The following is an 18372-nucleotide window of genomic DNA, read 5'->3' as shown; positions in this document are numbered from 1 at the left end:
TTGGAGGTGCCAGGCTCGCTGCTTGGGAGCTGCCTGTAAAACACCTTGCTGCAAAACAAGCACTGAACGCTGTTTTTCATTTTCGCCTTATTTTTTTTTTTTTTTTTTTTTGGTAAGAGAAAAAATCCTCTTCGGATTTCTTTCAGTTAGTGAGAACAGGTAACAATGCGGGTCTTTCATTAAAAGCAGAATGACGTAAAGTGAATTTTCGCAACGTGGGACATACCTCGGTACTTGCAATCCTTTTCTACCGTAATTTCCCTATCCTGGTTGGAAACCTTTCCCAGGCATACCCTTTCTCCCTTGCATTTCGTAGCAGTCTCATGTCCCAGCTAGAATGCCTTCTTCGGCCATAGCTTCTATCCTAACACAGCAGAGATCAAGGACAGTCCTGTTTATGAAGGGCATTTCCCAACAGGTCTGTTTTGTCTTACAAACCAGCTTGTGCTGAATTCATCCTGAAACCTGCCATGTGCTTCCTTATAGGGAAATACAAAGATCAATACTTTCAACTGGGCTAAAATCCGCAAGTTGAGTTTTAAAAGAAAGCATTTTCTCATCAAACTTCATGCCAACATCTTGGTAAGTAGCTCGCTAGTAAATTCTTTGACGTCCTACTCACTTGAGATTTCTTGGTTGTTTCTGCAAATGGGGTTTGATTGTGAGTGGTGAAAGCTGGCTGGCCCTGACCGGTGATGGGCTCCCTCTTTGGCCTCTGCAGAAACAGACCAGAGCTTTAGTCATAGTTTTAACTATAGGCAAAACACTGAGAAATCCTATTGGCGGTTCAGAAGGAATAGAGTAATAGGAAAATGGGGTGGCTGGGATGGAAGACAACTCTCCTTAGAAACCATTTGTCAGGGATTTGATAAGTCCGTGGAAGAGCTCAGATCTAAGACTGTGGACATATTCATGCAATGTTGTTTGCTCCATTTTTTTTTTTAAGAAAGTGTTTTTGTCTACTTTTCCTTAAGCAAAAACAATTGAACACCTACTCTTTCCCAAAGTAGGATGTGGGAGTGGGTATATAGTGGTCAAAGCTGCATTGTACATGCTGAGACAAAGGGGCTAGAAAGGATGTTTTTTATGGCTATCAAGGAAATGAAAAGTGTGTATCAACTGCTTTTTTGACCTACAGATAATTCAGTAGTTTGGGCTTCATTCTCCGGCGCTTAGCCTTAGATCAAAGTGTTCGCAGGAGCAGTTCAGAAGACTGAATCCAGTGTGAAGCTCATGTGTCCAGGGGCCTGGGAAGGAATGAGAGAAGGGGAGCAGCAAAGTGGGTTGGTGGGGCTGCTGGAAACAAGGCTGCACACATGCTGTGGGGTCAATGCAGTCAGTCAGGGGTGGGGGCAAACTTGAACTCTAGATCTGGAAGGCTGTACTCCCCGATGGCAGGTTAGAATATGTTAAGGGAGCCACGCAGAGCATCCTAGAACAAGGCAGCACAGAGAGGGAGCAATGCCTCTTGCTGGGGTGTCACAAAGACTCATGTATGTGTAATCATCCTATAAAGCCTACCATCTGTTAGAAACATCTCCTCCTCCCTCCCCTTTCCCGTTGGTCATTTATAACTTCTTGTCACCTTGAAAGGATACCCTTTGATGTTCATTTTAACCTAATTTACAACTTCATAAAAATGTTCCTGGCAGAGAAGAGGGGGAAAAACGGGTGTGAGGTGAGGAGGATGTGCAAGGCAAGTTTCGCTTCTTAGAGAAGGTTCTGTTTCGGAGCAGTGGCCCTGTCTGTTCCTCGGAAGGTTGCCAATCATTTGGTTTCAGTAGGTGTGAAGCCTAAAGGGAGCCGAGTGGAAAATCAGAAGCTGTACGGGGCCCCTGGACCAATAGTTTGGAAGGCGTTGGGATATGAAGGTCTTTGATATTCGTGAAGGATGTTTTGCTTGATGGAACTGGGTTTATACAGGTGCTGTGCAAGGATACGCTGGAGTTCACCATGGCCAGCCGAGACGCCTGCAAGGCTTTCTGGAAGACTTGTGTGGAGTACCATGCCTTCTTCAGACTTTCCGAAGAGCCCAAATCAAAGCCCAAAACCCTACTCTGCAGCAAGGGTTCCAGTTTCCGCTACAGGTAATTAAATACTGTACATGGGCAAATCCAAAGCACAACTTCTCTTTGGTAACGTGGAAGGCGATAGGAGGAGCTTAAATTGTAGCAGCAAGAAAGGATCCTTTTCAGTCACGTGAAGGATGATACCCTTTCCTGCTCATTGTCTGTGTGACTCATTAGGTCAGTATTTGCTAGCTGGGAGGCAAAGGGATGGGTGCACCCCACTTAGAGGTTAGATGGGAATTTCTGCAAAGATGGGGGGGTGTATGCTCTTTGAGAAAACATAGCAAAACTCCTCTTTTCCTTATTATACGCAACTTAACATGCTAGCCATGGGGAGGAAAGCTCAACATCCTTTTGTGGCGATGAGGCAAAAGATAGGATGAGAAAGTACTGGAGGGGCTACAAGGTTTGAGAGGTTGGAGTTCCCATCGTGGCACAGCGGAAACGAATCTGACTAGGAACCATGAGGTTGCGGGTTCGATCCCTGGTCTCACTCAATGGGTTAAGGATCTGGTGTTGCTGTGGCTGTGGCGTAGGCTGACAGCTGTAGCTCCAATTGGACTCCTAGCCTGGGAACCATCATATGCCATGGGTGTGGCCCTAAAAAGCAAAAAAAAAAAAAAAAAAAAGGATTTGAGAGGTTAAGTAGTATTTGTAGTAGAGGCTTCCTACTATAGGCTAACACCTTGAAGGTTGAAATAAGAACATGTTTTCACTTGAACCCACCCACCTAGGATTTCTTTGAAAGACGCCTTCAAATCTCTTAGCTAAAATAAAAAATTCGAATCCAGTGCTTCCTCTAAAGGATTTTTCAAGTAGCGGAAGCCTGCCCCAGTAAAAATGAGATCTTTTAAAAAATGTACATATTTTTATGGAATCTTTCCAAAATGTATGCTCCAAATCCCTGCCTTCTTAAACAGATGATACTGAGCATATTTTGCCCTTTTCTTAATGACCTGAGTTATTATAAACATCACTTAGTATCCTCTGCCAGCAGCTGTAGTGCAGTGCCGGCCTCAGGGCGGGGGAGGCACGTCGGACCCTGAGCCGCAGTGATAAATGGCCCGGACTTTGGGGGTTTTATTATTCTCGTGATTTCTTTTTTGGCTCCTGTGTTTCTCCCAGCAATCAACTGGCTTTCTTGGCTCATGTATGTCTGACTGGAGCAAGCTTCTTCTACTGTTCAGTTAGCTGTTTTTCTCCTGTCATAGAATAGGAAACCAGACAAATAGCCTCATTAGAAATTATGTGTAAATTTGGAGGAAGGGGAGAGGCCTTTAAAGGAAAGTATATTAGTTTTCAAGGCCAGAATTTGTAATTGTTATGTAGCCCTGTTCAGAGGCTTTTGAAAAATGTCTGGGTCCTGAGTCGTTGAGGTTTCTCCACCTGATCCTGGGCTAAAGGGATATTATGAATGTGATGGTCAGAGATTCACAACATGTCATTCATCCAGAATCTTTTTTTTTTTTTTGTCTTTCTAGGGCCACACTTGAGGCATATGGAAGTTCCCAGGCAAGGGGTCCAATCAGAGCTACAGCTGCTGGCCTACACCACAGCAACATGGCATCCAAGCCGCGTCTGCGACCTACACCGCAGCTCACGGCAATGCCGGATCCTTAACCCACTGTGCAAGGCCAGGGATCGAACCCGCAACCTCATGGATACTAGATGGGTTCGTTGCCACTGAGCCACAATGGGAACTCCCATCCAGACTCTTTCGATTTCAACCACGAGTCACACTTTTGAGTCTTAGTAACTTACTCGAAGGACATTATTAATAAAGCGTTTATCTTGTTTTTATGACAGCGGAAGAACCCAAAGGCAACTCTTGGAATATGGAAAAAAAGGGAGGTTGAAGAGCCTGCCATTTGAAAGGTATGTGGTTTTGTTTCTCTCCATCATGCTGATTTTCAGGTGAATATAGAGAATTATAGGGCTTCTGTATTCACGTGAAGGCCATTTCAATTCCTTCTTTTTGGGGATTTCAGGAAACATCACCCATCCCAGTACCACGAGCGCCAGTGCAGGTCCTCACCAGACCTCCTCTCTGATGTGTCAAAACAAGTAAGGTTTTTGAAAAGTCCTTCTTCTTTAGATAAATGTAATGCATCTACAGTTCAAATGATTCCAAGAATTGATTCTGCCAGAATCTCCCCGTATGTAAAAAGGTAACTCTGTTCACGTTGCTGAGCCTCCTGGGGAGATCTGCCAGCTCGGTATCTCCAACCAGTAGAAGACCATTGGGTAAACTGGTGTGTACCTGACAGACTGGAAAGATCCGGCCCATCTTTACACTGAAACCTGTATTGCTAACATTCTGCAAAATGCAGATCCAAATGAATTTCTAGTGCTTCGTGTTTTTAAAACTGAAAGCTCCGCTTTTTTACCTATGAACATCTTAAGGCTTAGAGGATGCTATAAGGTCTGGGGTTGAGGGTTTGCTATGTCATTTTGGTAACTTAGGAACAAAGTGCTATTCTCCCAGAACTGTGACATGATGGCTCCATTGGAGTTTTATAGCATGAACCGTGTTAATTATTTTCCTTTGCTCTCCCTAAGAAAAATGAATTATGGGTCTCATAAGTCCTATCTTCAAGTCACAGGCGGTTTTTATCTAGAAGACATCACCGAGGTATAATGCTGGAAGGTACCAGCTAATGTTTGACCCTCTCATGTTATTCAGAGCCCTCGTCCCACCATTGTACAGAAAGTAGGGAGGAAGCTGGAACAGGGAGGTGAGGATTCTTACCTAAGGTCACACAGCAAGTAAAGGCAGAGCCAAAAGGCAGAACTCCTAGCTGATGGATATAGCTACTTAACCATACTGTTTAAAGTACAATGCCGGCTGAAGTATATAGAGAATGCAGGGGCTGGAGTGTGACTGCTGAGAAAGGAGAATGTCATGTCTATTTTTTCAGCACATAAATTGGGATGTGGCCCAAGTGATGATTACTCTTGATGTGTCTATGTATCAACCCCGGAATAGAACATGGACCGAAGCGACTTTGTGAAAAACCATGGTTGCAAAATGCAAGGCTGATTTAGATCCCCGCTCCCACCCCCACCAAATGGCTTTTTCTTTCTTTCACCAACATGTCCTTTCTCTAAAGGTGGAAGATTTGAGACTAGCCTATGGCAGTGGGTACTACCGAAACGTGAATGGCGTACACGCGTCCGAGCCTGTGCTGGACAGTAGGAGGAGAAACTCTGCAGTGGAGGTGACGTTTGCAGCCGAGCTGGAGCGTTCCAGACCAGAGGCAGACCCCACGTCCTTACATCCGTCCCAGAGCAGTTCTTCTTTCCCTTTTCTTTATACAGACCCTGTCTTTAACACTGACCCCGACCCTGACACTGCCCCGAGAGACTACTTTGAGGAAAGGAGTCCTCTGACCTCCTTCCAAACAAGCCGTAAGTTTGCTGACAATCACCTGAGCACATGTTCTGGCCTCACGAGCAAAGTGAGTCCGGCAAGGCAGCTAACCTACACGGACGTGCCCTATATTCCTTGTACTGGACAGCAGGTTGATATCATGCCTCCCCAAGTCTTTTTTTACGTGGACAGACCACCCCAGGTGCCCAGACGGTCTCCGCTCATGGCAGAGGAACGAGAAAGGCCAGGCAGCTGTCTACAGCCTACTGCAGTGAAGCCAGCCAAAAGAAGCCCAAGAAACATCAGAATGAAGAGCATTCAGCAAGACTTTCAAGAACTCCAAGAAGCGAAGGCCAGGACTACTGGTAGGAGCAACATCAGTGTAGATTTAGAAGGAGACAATCCGACTTGTGATGATGCCTTTGCAGGTAACAGTCAAGAGCAACCCCCTAAACGGTCCCAGAGCCAATCAGACATGAAAACGATCCGTTTTCCTTTTGGGTCAGAATTTAGACCTTTAGGGCCTTGTCCTGCTCTGAGTCGTAAAGCTGACCTGTTTACATATATGTTTGCAGAGCAGGCGTTTCCACCCGTTTTAATGGATCAGGGAGCCACAGAAAGGTATGTAGCCAGTGAATCCAGCGATTCTGAATCAGAGATTCTGAAACCAGACTACTGCTCTTTGTATGGCAAAGGAATAAGGTCGCCCATGGCCAGAATCCGCCTCTCTTCTGGGAGTCTCCAGCTAGATGAAGAAGATGAAGAGGTCTCTTTCAATACACCAGCTGCTGAGGACAGGACTTTGCAGAAACCGTGTAATTACTTTTTAGCTTAAAAGTGTGAACTCTATGAACATTTCTAGGCCAGGTCCACGTTCCCGACTGAGTTGCTTAAAACAGAAGGAACTTTCTGCACAAACCATTTTCTTTGTTACTGTGCATTTGGTATTACGGGATTCTTCTAAGTGTGGGAACCCAGCTTCCGGAAGATCGAGCTGCTGCCTCGTTCCTCAAGCCCTACTCTTCTCCTCCCTCTGAATCATTCTGGAACATGTCCTTTCCTCACCAGCCCCGTGGCAGCGTGAGGTGGGGATTTGTCATCTCCTTTATTTCCCCATAGAGACATTAGAAATGACGTCAGGCTCTTCAGCACTCAAGAGTGACAATATGGGTTGGCCTACAGCATTGGCTTCTGACATTACTTAGTAATTTAGTAGACTGCGTGTTGGACCTTTTGTTCTTAAGCGATGCTATGATTAAAGGTTTTGGTCCTTATTATTTGTGTGGGGTCCAGTAAAAATGGTCCTGTTTTATGTTAAAGACTTTGATTCGGGGGCAGGGGTGGGGGTTGTGCTCTTGGCATGTGGAAGTTCCCCGGCCAGGGATGGAACCTGTGCCTCAGCAGTGACCCAAGCCGCAGCAGTGACAATGCTGGATCCTTAACCCGCTGTGCCACATGAGAATTTCTAAAGACTTCCATCTTTAATAGCCTATATTAGAGGCAGCATGGCCCTCCTCTACTTCAGGAAGAAGAAGGAACATAGATTCTTGCAAAAGAACACACGTTTATAATGAATTAAACTAGGACTTGGCAGGATTCAAAACCCCAGAAATTCGTGAATTGATCAATTTCTGAAGCGAGATATCTGCCTGAGGAGGATAATATATGTATGTGTTTGACTTATTACTTCTCTATTCTTAACTATAATATGTAGTGAAAGATAAGTTAACATGTTGGTTTGTTTATCTAATCTCTCCTGCAAGAATTTATTTTCTGCTATATCTTGCTGCGTGCATGTAAGCAAGGAAATGAGATGAATAGCATTTTTAATAAAGGGCGATAGAAACCCACTTATTTAAAAAATAGGTTGTAAGATGATCTTCCTTTTGTTTTAATCAATATCAGAAGTGATTGGCTCCAGGCTCTAAGTGAGGAAGGTGCAGTCAGGGAACAAGGAAAAGGAGGGAGGCAGGGATGGAGACGTGGTAGAATGGGGATAGCTTAAAAGAAAAAGGAAGTACAAAAATCCAGACAGGATTAATGAATCAAAATTCTTTTTTTTTTTTTTTTTTTGTCTCTTAGGGCCACACCTGCAGCATATGGAGGTTCCTAGGCTAAGGGTCGAATCGGAGCTGGAGCTGCCAGCCTACGCCAGAGCCACAGCAACGCAGGATCCGAGCTGCGTCTGCCACCTACACCACAGCTCACGGCAATGCCAGATCCTTAATCCACTGAGCGAGGCCAGGGATCGAACCTGCATCCTCATGGATATTGGTCAGGTTTGTTAGCGCTGAGCCACAATGGGAACGCCCCAAATTTTCTTCTTGACCCATGCAGAATTTCTCTCTTATTCCCCTTGGAAGGTATAACATTCTATCTGAGAACTTTATTTGGTTTATTGATTTTAGTGTTACATACAACATGTTTACGAGATAATGTTAGGTAATGACATCAAAGAAATGATGCAATTACATCACCAACCTATTTTATATATGACTGAACGGAGAAAAGACGGATGGAGTAGTTCTTCCTCTCCTAGTCCTTACATCAGAAAAATCCCTTTTAATATATCTCATGACCCCCTTTCAGCATTCGAGCACTTTTCTTCCCACTCCTGGAATCAAAGCCGGTAACCAATAAGTCTAGAGTAGCTATTTAACAATAATTCATTGAAGTCCAATCACCTATAATTAATCCTATAGATACTCAAAGCTGTATATTAAGTTCATCTTTGATCTTTTCTCTAGGAAAAACTCAAATTCCTTTAAGATTATATGTTATTTCTCATCTCAACTTCTAGAAATCTTTGTGAAATTTGTTTTCCCTAGAGAAATAAAGGGGTCAAATCTGTGTAAGACTTCCTAATCAAACTATAATTAGAGGGACCATATAATGTATTGTTCAACCTACAAGGACGTTTTTGATTGAAAGAAGATTCTACTAATGATTCTGTCAGGACAGCAGGCAGAAATCAGGACAGATGTTCACTGGAGCCATAATCAATGCTTAATAAAAATTTGAAGGGAGTTCCCATTATGGCGCAGCAGAAATGAATCCGACTAGGAACCATGAGGTTGGCAGGTTCCATCCTCGGCCTCGCTCAGTGGGTTAAGGATCTGGCACTGCCGTGAGCTGTGGTGTAGGTCGCAGACTCAGCTTTAGCTCCAATTCAACCCCTAGCCTGGGAACCTCCCTATGCTGCGGGGGCGGACCTAAAAAGCAAAAAAAAAAAAAGACTATCTTCCAGTTTCCAATGGAGACACTGGTGTTAAAGTTCCAACAATAAATTAAAGGGCCAAGGAGAAATAATTTGAAAAAATTAAAATGTGATACCATGCCCCACCTCAAGAAAAATGCCGAGGACCATGAAATTTAAATATTTATTTTTAGCCCCCCAAAACACTGAAGTACGCTTCACCCAGAAACAGTTTACAGGACTAATAGCTCTAATGAATAAGCAATACAATTTTTTATCCATGATGCAGTTGCGCTGTAAAGTTTCAAATTATCAATTTAAAAATTTGTTGCTTTTACTTTTACAAAAATATTCATTTAGTACACGATGTGATTTGCAAAACTATTACCAGACCTCTACAAATTATAAACTGCAATTACATAGCGTTACACAGCAGCTGAAAATTTTAACTGAACTATTACTTCAAAATACGTGTTAAAAGTAATTGTTACAGTATAGGCACCAATGCAAAAATCTGCTGGGCATATGACGCGCAATGAACTACTTATTCAAGTGTCTGCATTATTACAAAAAAAGGAGGAGGTAATGGCCACTGTAAAAACTATACTCTTTACTTCAAGAACACCTTTCTTCTAATATTTGGCAATTATTCAGATGTATTAAAATGACTTTTGTGCAAAAACCAAATTGTGCAGATCCAAACAATAAAACATTAACTATTAAAACTAATCAATATCAATAATTCTACAACTACTGAAATATAGCCCCACTTCAGAACTTAGGCAAGCATAATATATATACTGGGCTTAAAGGAAAAAGGTATTACCCACGTAACAGTACCATAAATATAACTGAAAATTTAACTGTACAGTCTAACTTACCTTTGTGCGGGCAGAAATCATCCTGTACTATGATTATTTTCATGTGAATCAAAAAATGCTTAAATACCCTTTCAAAAATGAACAAATGATGCTTACATGTACTGGATAGTTTGAAGAACAAAAAAAAAATGTATAAATAGTTTATAAGACATTTTACTACCATGCCAAAAATATGCTGGTGTAAATTATAGTCATACCTGTTGATCAGGTATTTATGATCACATTATGATCAGCTTCTTTTGAGCTCCCCAAATCCAAGCATATGATATGTGATTTGAGGTGATTTTAAAAATGAATCCTGACTAGTTCTTCCAGTATTACTAAAAAACCCATCCTCGGCTAATTGGTATTGCTTTAACTTTCCAACGTGTTAACTTAAAGAAGGGTCAATTGCCTCTTCTAAAAGAGAAGGTAAATACTGCACACCAAGAGGTACCTCTGTTGCTACATGTTGCCTATAAATGCTTCCAACACCGGGCTCTCCAATGTGATTGTCACTGAGCTGCCTGGAATACCATCAACTTGGTAGAAGAGTCAATACCTTTCCAGATGTCATTTCTAAAAGCTTATCAAAAAAACTTCTGTTTTAAGAATGTCTGACTTGTCTCCACCTCCCTTCCAAGAGTCATTTTTAGAATATGCTTGTGTTAAAAAAAAAAAGCTTTTTGAAGCTTGATGACTTACGAAAGTTGAATATTTAGGATGACTGTGAAATACCTGTATGTTTCATGAGTGTACAGTTAACTAAAGATCAAAACATGAAAGGTATTCATCCTAGTAACTTAAGTAATAATGATACCTAAAAGCAAAACTGTATCTCAACCTTTTCTAGAATACAGCTGAAACTATAGTATTAAAAGTTATTTCTTACAAAATAATCTCTTTAAAATATAAAATGATAAACACCATCACAAAATAGTTGAATAGCTTCTTTCAAATCTTCAATGTCGCAAAGATCCAAAAGGCACATGGAGCTCATGAGTTAAGCATTGTTAAGCTTGAAGTAGCTTTGGTGGGTTTCTCTGGGTCCATATGAAAGAGAAGCCAATAACAAGACATTTCTTAGGGGGATTCATCTGCTGAACACCTATAAAATTAAGAAAAACTTAAATTGATATATAACTATGCATGTGCACATTTTTCATTCATATGAACTCTGCAATCGAGTTGATGCAGCAAACAATTTTTTTTTCTATTGCCTCTCATCATGTAGACATTAAAATAGAAAGGAGTTCCAAAATCCCTTCTGCGTCCGATTTTACAACTTGCAACTGATTCGTTTGCAAGCTGGCGAAGAGAGGGCAGGTTTTCCATTAAAAACGAAAGGATTTTAAGAGGGGCTTTAGCTGATGAGTACAAACAGACTTTATCAGCAAGAAAGATCTAGGAGAGTATGTGGTTTACAGGCTGTCTGGTCTGTTCCAACTTGATCCCAGTGGCATCACAAATACAAAGAAGTGATATAACGAGATTAAGGCTGAGATTAGTACTGCTCTATAACTTGCTTGAGCTAAGGAATTGCGTGTGTTTGTACATGCATACAAAAGTCTTGTTTAAAAAGAGAATTAAAAAATTAAATGGAAGAACTTCACTGAATGTGAACAAAATTAAACCAACACTTTAAGAGGCACTATAGACACTGAAATATAGACATGAGAACCTTTCAGAGTCTTCACTGAGTTTCTATACCTAAAATTCTTTCCTTAACTTTTCTTATGGGGGTTAAACTTGATGAACTTTGGCACTGAAACTATGTGAATAGCAGTGCGATAAGAAGAGTGGCAAGAATGAAAGCATTTCTAAATGGTATTTACAAGGGTCCAAATAAGATCATGCCCTGTGACCTTTTGTCTATACGCCTGCCTACGAACAGGGAAAGGAAAACAAAACAAAACAAAACCAAAAAAAACCACAGGCCATTTCATTCAGTGGCAAACTACCTTGTACTGCCCGAAGAGAAGAATCCAAAAGCTAGTGTTGAAGATGGGCCACAAACAGAACAGGTTTCAAGTATGTGACTATTAAGAATGGACTTGGTTAGGAATAATCGAAATGACTGAATCAAGTAGGTAATTATGACACCATAAATGAACATCCAGCAGTAACATGTCAAAATAGTTGTTTTGTTCTTTTGTTTCCTTTTGCTTTTATTGGGGGCTGTACCCGTGGCATGTGGAAGTTCCCAGGCTAGGGGCAGAACTGGAGCTGCAGCTGCCGGCCTATGCCACGGCCACAGCAACCATGTCAGATCCAAGCCATTATCTGTGACCTATGCCACAGCTTGTGGCAACGCTGGATCCTTAGCCCACTGAGCGAGGCTAGGGATCAAATCTGCATCCTCAGTGACACTGTCGGGTTCTTAACCCGCTGAGCTACAGTGGTAACGCTCCAAAATCGATTTTAAAAAATGACATTTCAAGCTTACTTTTGAAATTTTTCAATTAATTTCTTCACCATTTTATCTGTGATGCCAGGACAGGCAGCTTCGGCCACGGCAATGCTTTTCTCTAGTTCTTCAATTGCCTGATTCCTGCTAGCATTATTCTCATCCTGCTGTTTAAGCTGAGAAAGATCAATAATTATAACATTTACAATTACTATACTTCTTCAAATAGATCTCCAAAGCTAATGAATCTGTACTTACTTCAGCAAATGCAGGTGTGATTATCATAGACAAACAGCTCAGGGTTTGCACAAGATCTTGCTCCTTTGAACAAATGTTATAAATTATATACATGAAATGAAAATAATCATTCATGTGTGTTAATTTGCATCCCTCCCCCCAAAGACCCAATGTAAGGCAAGTCTTCATGCTTTCTTCCCATCAATAACTCCCATCTATATCATCCAGAGGCCTCTAACTTCTAGGATTCCAACTGATAGACCTGTTTCCACCGGGTTTAGCTATCTCTAGGGAAAATGCATTTTAAAACATACCAATGGCCACTTAAAAGACTTCTCTGATCATTTCTTAATTAGCTCAAAACTAACGGACAGGCATTCAGGGGTATTCGATTCTAACAATGTTTGGCCATCATAATCGCACTATCTAGTCCTAACAAGAGGAGGTGAACATCTGGATATACATACTGCCCCGTTCTGTAGCTTCTTTGGATCAGGCTTCTTTCGCACGGTGGTAAAGCTCCATTCGGGATGAGTATTATTTTCCCTGGTGGTGGATTCCCTAAAGAGATGGCCAAAGATACTTCCATAAGTTCCTAAATGGTATAGGTGGTGAAAATACCAAGTCAATGCTGTCAGATTCTGAATGGAAAACTGTCCCGATGTGTTAAAAAATCATTTGATCTTCAGCTTCAAGTCGACACTACTTTCTACGGGACAGCAGCAGTGGTTCTCAACTCTAAAGTGTGTACCAGAATCACATGTGAAGACCTCTAACTCCATAATATAAAGGCCGGCCCCCACCCCTTCCCACTGACTGGATCAGGATCCCCTGTAGTGTGGCTTAGTGATTTGTTTTTTTTTTTTTTTAAGGCTTCATGGGTGAGTGTCATGGGCAGCTAAGGCAACAGAGAGTAGAACAGGGTACAAAAAACCATCCTCATTTTTTTTTTTTCTTTTTAAGCCATTGCACAGCACATACACTTCCTGGGCCAGGTATCAGATTTGAGCCGTGGGTATTAGCAATGCCGGATGCTTAACCCACTGTGCCAGGTTCCCAATCCCTCTGTGCCACAGTGGGAACCCCTATCCTGATCTTTTTTTTTTTATCCTTTTCAAAAGTTGGGAGATTTCTCATAAATGCAGGTATTATCTAAAAAAAATTGGTGTTACCTCGGTATCAGTTCACCCAGTGGAGGAATAAATGCTGGTGTAGCCGGCAGACTTTTTAGGCTGAATTAAGTAAGTTATGGACTTAGAGGCTAAAATGGTAATGTAAATTGCTGCAGCTAAAAAACAATGCAACATTTTAGGGGATAGAAATCAGATATAAATAAGTATGTACCAATCTGACCATTTTGGTACATGGCCAAGAAAAGTGGGAAAAGTTAGTTCTCCAGAGGGATTTTGCAGGTTGCCTCCAAAGTATGAGAAGACATAGCTCCGTATCACTTTGGGCAAACTAAGAAAACACCTTAAATTGAATCTTGTTCCAAAATTTTGTAATATACTTAAGTATCCACTAGGGGTTAGACCAAGACCATTTAAAACTAAAGCAATTCATTTCTAAGAAAAAAATCTGTTTCCAAATTCATTGTGCTCTACAGGTTGTGATTTTAAAAGATGGCCAGTTTCTAAAGTCAAACTCTAGAGCAGAGTTTATATTTTATGCTTGGGAAAGCATATTGGATTGTAGTTAAAAGATGTTGTAATATTAAAATGTGCTGTCTACATAAAAATTGAATAATTTGCACGTACGAATCAGAGCCTTCAGAATCAGATTCATCATCACTGTGTCCTTCTGCCTTCCATCTCTTAAATCGATCTATCAGCTCGGTCAGATAAGAAGTCTTCTTTGAATTTTTTACGATGAATTTATGTTTCAGAAGTTCTTTAGCTGTAGGACGCTAAGGAACAAAGAGGCAGGATGCGTGAATATTTCTAGGCTCTATGATTGCACGGAGTGATAAGAAATCATTGCAGTTATTAAGCTGAAAGGCATAAAAGCATGTCTGTAGACAGGAAGACAACTAAAATGTCATAGGACACTAGGTAATTCTATTTCTGAAGTGGCTCAAGGCAACCAAATTAAATTCGCTACTTTGCTGCCCACTTGTTACAGCCGAATGGGCAAAAGGTGGCCTACCTACCAGCAAACGGGCAGGCAGGGCTTTCTTAAAAGCAGAGAAACACATGGCAGGATTTCGATAATCAAGTAAAACTTTTAAAGTATTTCCAAATAGTGCTTTAAAATACTTTCGTTACATTTACTGGAAATTGGAAAAAAGGATGAAAACTAGCAAGGCTGTTTCTTTGTTATTATCTGCACACATCCTACGACCCCCAGACTAATCCCTTTCCCATCACACCTTAATTCATGTTGTGTCTAAATAGAAATACCAGGTGCTGTGGGGGATATTTTCCCCTTTAGTATTTTATCAGTACCAGAATATTCATTAGCAATTTAAAATAGTTACTTTGAACTTAGACAGTATTTGTATATTTCTAGATTCTAGAAGTCATCAGGCAGCTTTATTTTAAAAACAGTAAAACAACTGTAATCAAATTTGCCAAGTAAATGAATAGAGCTCATTAGACTTTAGGAAAAGTACACAACTTTATGTTGGCATTTCCAAACATTAAATAAAAAATCGTGAAATGCAAACACCGTTTCATGGAAAACAAACACACAGCTGAATAAAAATCAATGGGAATAATCATACATATACTTTAATAATAACATCCTAGAAAATGAACTTTACTTCTCACATTTCTTTCCCCCTAAGCCAGGAAATAATCAACAGAATAAGGAAGAAGCTGGGTACCACAAAAAAAGAGAAAAAGATACAGGAAAAGGAGAGAAGGAACTATGGATCTTGTCAAGAAGGGAACAGAATTAGCAACATGGAGGGAGGAATCAGGTTTGTGGATGGATCTTAGACAATTTTCACACGTACTGTACTCCTTACCATTGAACCACCTACAGTGGCTCCATGTGGATCTAACCGTAGAAAACCGTAGTAGTAGCATATATACTCACAAATGATGGATCTTTGTTCAGGCAAGCATCAATAAACTCCTTAAAGGATTTAGTAAAGTCTCCGACAAGAGTTGGAGGATTGTTTTTTGGGATAAGAAACAGAACCCTCATTGGATGCATATCAGAGTTCGGTGGCTCTCCCTTGGCTAGTTCAATAGCGGTGATTCCCAGGGACCAAATGTCAGCCTAAGGTAAGGAAGAAAAGACCATTACCCTGAAGTTCCATTCCAACACATTGCCTCAAAAGAGTCTGTGGAAGGAGTTCCCATCGTGGCTCAGCGGTTGGCGCATCCGACTAGGAACCATGAGGTTGTGGGTTCAATCCCTGGCCTTGCCCAGTGGGTTACGGATCCGGTGTTGCTGTGAGCTGAGATGTAGATCGCAGACATGGCTTGGATCTGGCGTTGCTGTGGCTGGGGCGTAGGCCAGCGGCTACAGCTCCGATTCGACCTCTAACCTGGGAACCTCCATAGGCCACGGGTGTGGCCCTAGAAAGACAAAAAGACCAAAAAATAAAAAATAAAAAAAAGAGTCTGTGGAAGCGCACGGTCATACAATAGTAAATGTCTCAAGAAATGTGATGTTACTAAATTTTTATTCATAGAATTCATTTATTAAAAAAAAGTCAAATTCCCTACTTTGTGCTGTTATTGCATTCTAGGCACCGAGGATTCAGGTGGTGGCTAAACAGACAAAAACCCCTGTTCTCAAGGGGCTTATTTATGTTCTAGTAGAAGAGACAGACAAATAAATTAATAATAGGATGTCTGATGGTGCTAAGTTCTGTGAAGAAAATAGTAAGCCAGGATAAGGGAATAATAAATGAGGGGGCAGAGGGGCTGCAGATTTACACAGGATGGCTAGGCAAGACTATTCTGGGTAGGTAATGTTGAAGCAGAGACCCAACTGGTGGGAAGGTTATTCCAGGTGGAGGAAAAGGCAAGTGCAAAGGTCCTGAGGCCAGAGGGTACTTGCCATGTTTATGCAACAGCAATGAGGCCGCTGTGGCTGAAGCAGGTGGAAAATAGAGGGCAGTGAGAGGAGATGAGGCTGGAGAGGCAGGTGAGGGCCAGATTGTACAGGGGCCACGTATGTGATTGTAAGGACCCTGGACTTTATTCCAAGTAGGATGGAAGGCCATTGAAGGGAATAGGGTCCAAATATTACCAGCATCAAGGGAAGTTATGATGTAACAGCAACATCTGACATGAATCTAGCTTTAGAAATACTTTAAAAGGAAGGAGAGTTAGGGTAGTTTGTTAAAGTGGATAGTGCATTATATAAAACTTATCATTAAAAACCAAACAGTTTGGACAGGTAACACTTTACTTTTGAGTCATAAGCTGACTGCTGAATAACTTCAGGAGCCATCCAAAATGGTGTTCCCACAAAGGTGTTTCTTTTAATTTGTGTATCTGTCAGCTGGCCAGCAACTCCAAAATCAGCAAGTTTGACATCTCCTTGTTCTGAGAGCAAGACATTGGCAGCTAGGAGGAAAAAAAGAAACCAAAAGAACCTCAGCTTCCTCAGAATGCATCTATTTTTTTTTCCTCAGGTTCATATTAGGCTTCTGTATACCTTTTATGTCTCGGTGAATTTTCTTTTCTGAATGCAGGTAGTCCAGACCTTTCAAAATTTCTTTTAGCATGGTCGCAATCTGGAACTCATCAAATGGACCAGCTCGCAGCTTAGAGGGAAAAAACACACAGACACATATACATGTCAAAGTTTGGAACAATAAAGTTCAAACTGGATGTGATCTTTGAAAGAAGGGGATTGCTTAGATATATGAGGCAGTTCTCTTTATTAAGTCAATATTTAAACAAATGAGCAAAAATTTTAAGGCGAGGAAGGAGTAGAAAAGTCAAATCAAAAGGCTAAAAGGGTTTTCAATCATTAGATTTAATCTGGAAAGAGTAATGTAAGATTAATATAAGCAGTATTACCTGTATAATCGCTCTAAATTCTGAGGTTCTTAAATATTTACATCAAAGATCTAAGAAATATGCTTAATAATGACTGAATTAGCTTTTTTTTTCAGATAGGAAAAACGAAATCAGCTACTTAAAATTTTGGCATCTGCCATGTACAACGCATTCAATATTTACACTGAACTGATTTTTAGATCGGGCAGCCCATAGGATCTCTGCAGCAACCCAATTTGATCACATGGGTTAGCTGTAGCACAGTTCTTAGCATTGACGAATTTCAAAAACCACTGTAAAGCATGGAGCCTTTTTTGAGACGCAGATTTAAGGTTTAGCTAGGAATATAATAAACTATTCAGACTTGCATTGTAAAAAAAAAATGATCACATCATGGCAGGATCCAGTTTTTCAAATAAATATAACCCATTTCTCTTTCCTTCCCCATCCCTGTACTAAAGCCAATAGTTCTAACTGCAATACAAGGAAAGCAATGATTAGGTTTCAGGAGAACTTGTAATGGAATATCTGAAAATCTCTCTTTAAAATAAATGGTTATTTAAAAATTCTAGTACCTCATAAAGCACAAACAGTGGACTGTACAATATTATTACAGGAAAGGGTGGGAATCTCAAGTCAGAGCTGAGGTAGAGTTCTGTTTGCTGGAAGGAGGGAAGAGGTGGTGAAAATCAAATATTGCGCATTCTGCCTCACACTGGGAGGGATTCACAGCTCTTTGGCACCTTCTGTATTTCATCTTTCATGAATGCCATATTTATTCTGAATAAAGGGCACTTTCATGTTGAAATTTCACAGCTTAAAATAGAACCCATACTTCGGGTCTCGTATTAACCATGGTCTGGCTACATAGTATATATACTCCAGGGATGGTCGTAGTTCAATGGGTGCCTTTCCGAGGTAACGTTCTCTCTTTATGTTCAAATATAACAACTTCCACCCTGAAAGTTTCTATTTAAAGAGCAGTGATTAAAGTCGCATCCAAAAGGTAAAAATGGCGTATTATTCTATTGATTGTTGGCAGAGAAATTCTGAGGTACTGCCACACAACGTAAAGGCAAAGTCGCGCTACTTTTAAGATGAGCACTTAGGATCACTGGTCATAATGTATGTTGACCAGGGCCAGAGGAGGTATACCCTCAGTCACTTCAGAAATTGGGCAAGGTCCTAGCGGTCATTGTAAAAGCTACCAGCTCTCCAAAGGTACTAGCTATCATTGCAGAGGATTTCTAAAAGTGCCCTGGATAACAC

The 18372-nt window shown here is 41.0% G+C and overlaps 2 protein-coding genes across 4 annotated transcripts in view; one reads left to right on the top strand and one right to left on the bottom strand.

The window, feature by feature from the left end:
• Positions 1-6732, top strand: part of FRMD7 (FERM domain containing 7) — a 53073-nt gene extending 46341 nt beyond the window's left edge. For all 3 annotated transcript variants that reach the window (XM_021080498.1, XM_021080497.1, XM_021080499.1), the window contains exons 8-12: positions 487-582; positions 1924-2087; positions 3876-3944; positions 4058-4133; positions 5180-6732. In XM_021080498.1, coding sequence (XP_020936157.1) covers positions 487-582; positions 1924-2087; positions 3876-3944; positions 4058-4133; positions 5180-6274 — 1500 coding nt within the window. In that variant the 3' untranslated portion in view covers positions 6275-6732. The remainder of the gene's footprint in view (positions 1-486; positions 583-1923; positions 2088-3875; positions 3945-4057; positions 4134-5179) is intronic.
• The window catches only part of STK26 (serine/threonine kinase 26), a gene marked incomplete at its 5' end in the record, with an annotated part of 58440 nt that continues 50246 nt past the window's right edge, over positions 10179-18372 (bottom strand). Inside the window, 8 exon segments of the mRNA NM_001143727.1 lie at positions 10179-10603; positions 11942-12078; positions 12161-12223; positions 12607-12700; positions 13897-14045; positions 15179-15364; positions 16508-16665; positions 16757-16865. Coding sequence (NP_001137199.1) covers positions 10579-10603; positions 11942-12078; positions 12161-12223; positions 12607-12700; positions 13897-14045; positions 15179-15364; positions 16508-16665; positions 16757-16865 — 921 coding nt within the window. The 3' untranslated portion in view covers positions 10179-10578.

This window comes from Sus scrofa, chromosome X (assembly GCF_000003025.6).
Source record: "Sus scrofa isolate TJ Tabasco breed Duroc chromosome X, Sscrofa11.1, whole genome shotgun sequence".
Classification (NCBI taxonomy): domain Eukaryota; kingdom Metazoa; phylum Chordata; class Mammalia; order Artiodactyla; family Suidae; genus Sus; species Sus scrofa.
This window is presented reverse-complemented; position numbering and strand designations above follow the sequence as displayed.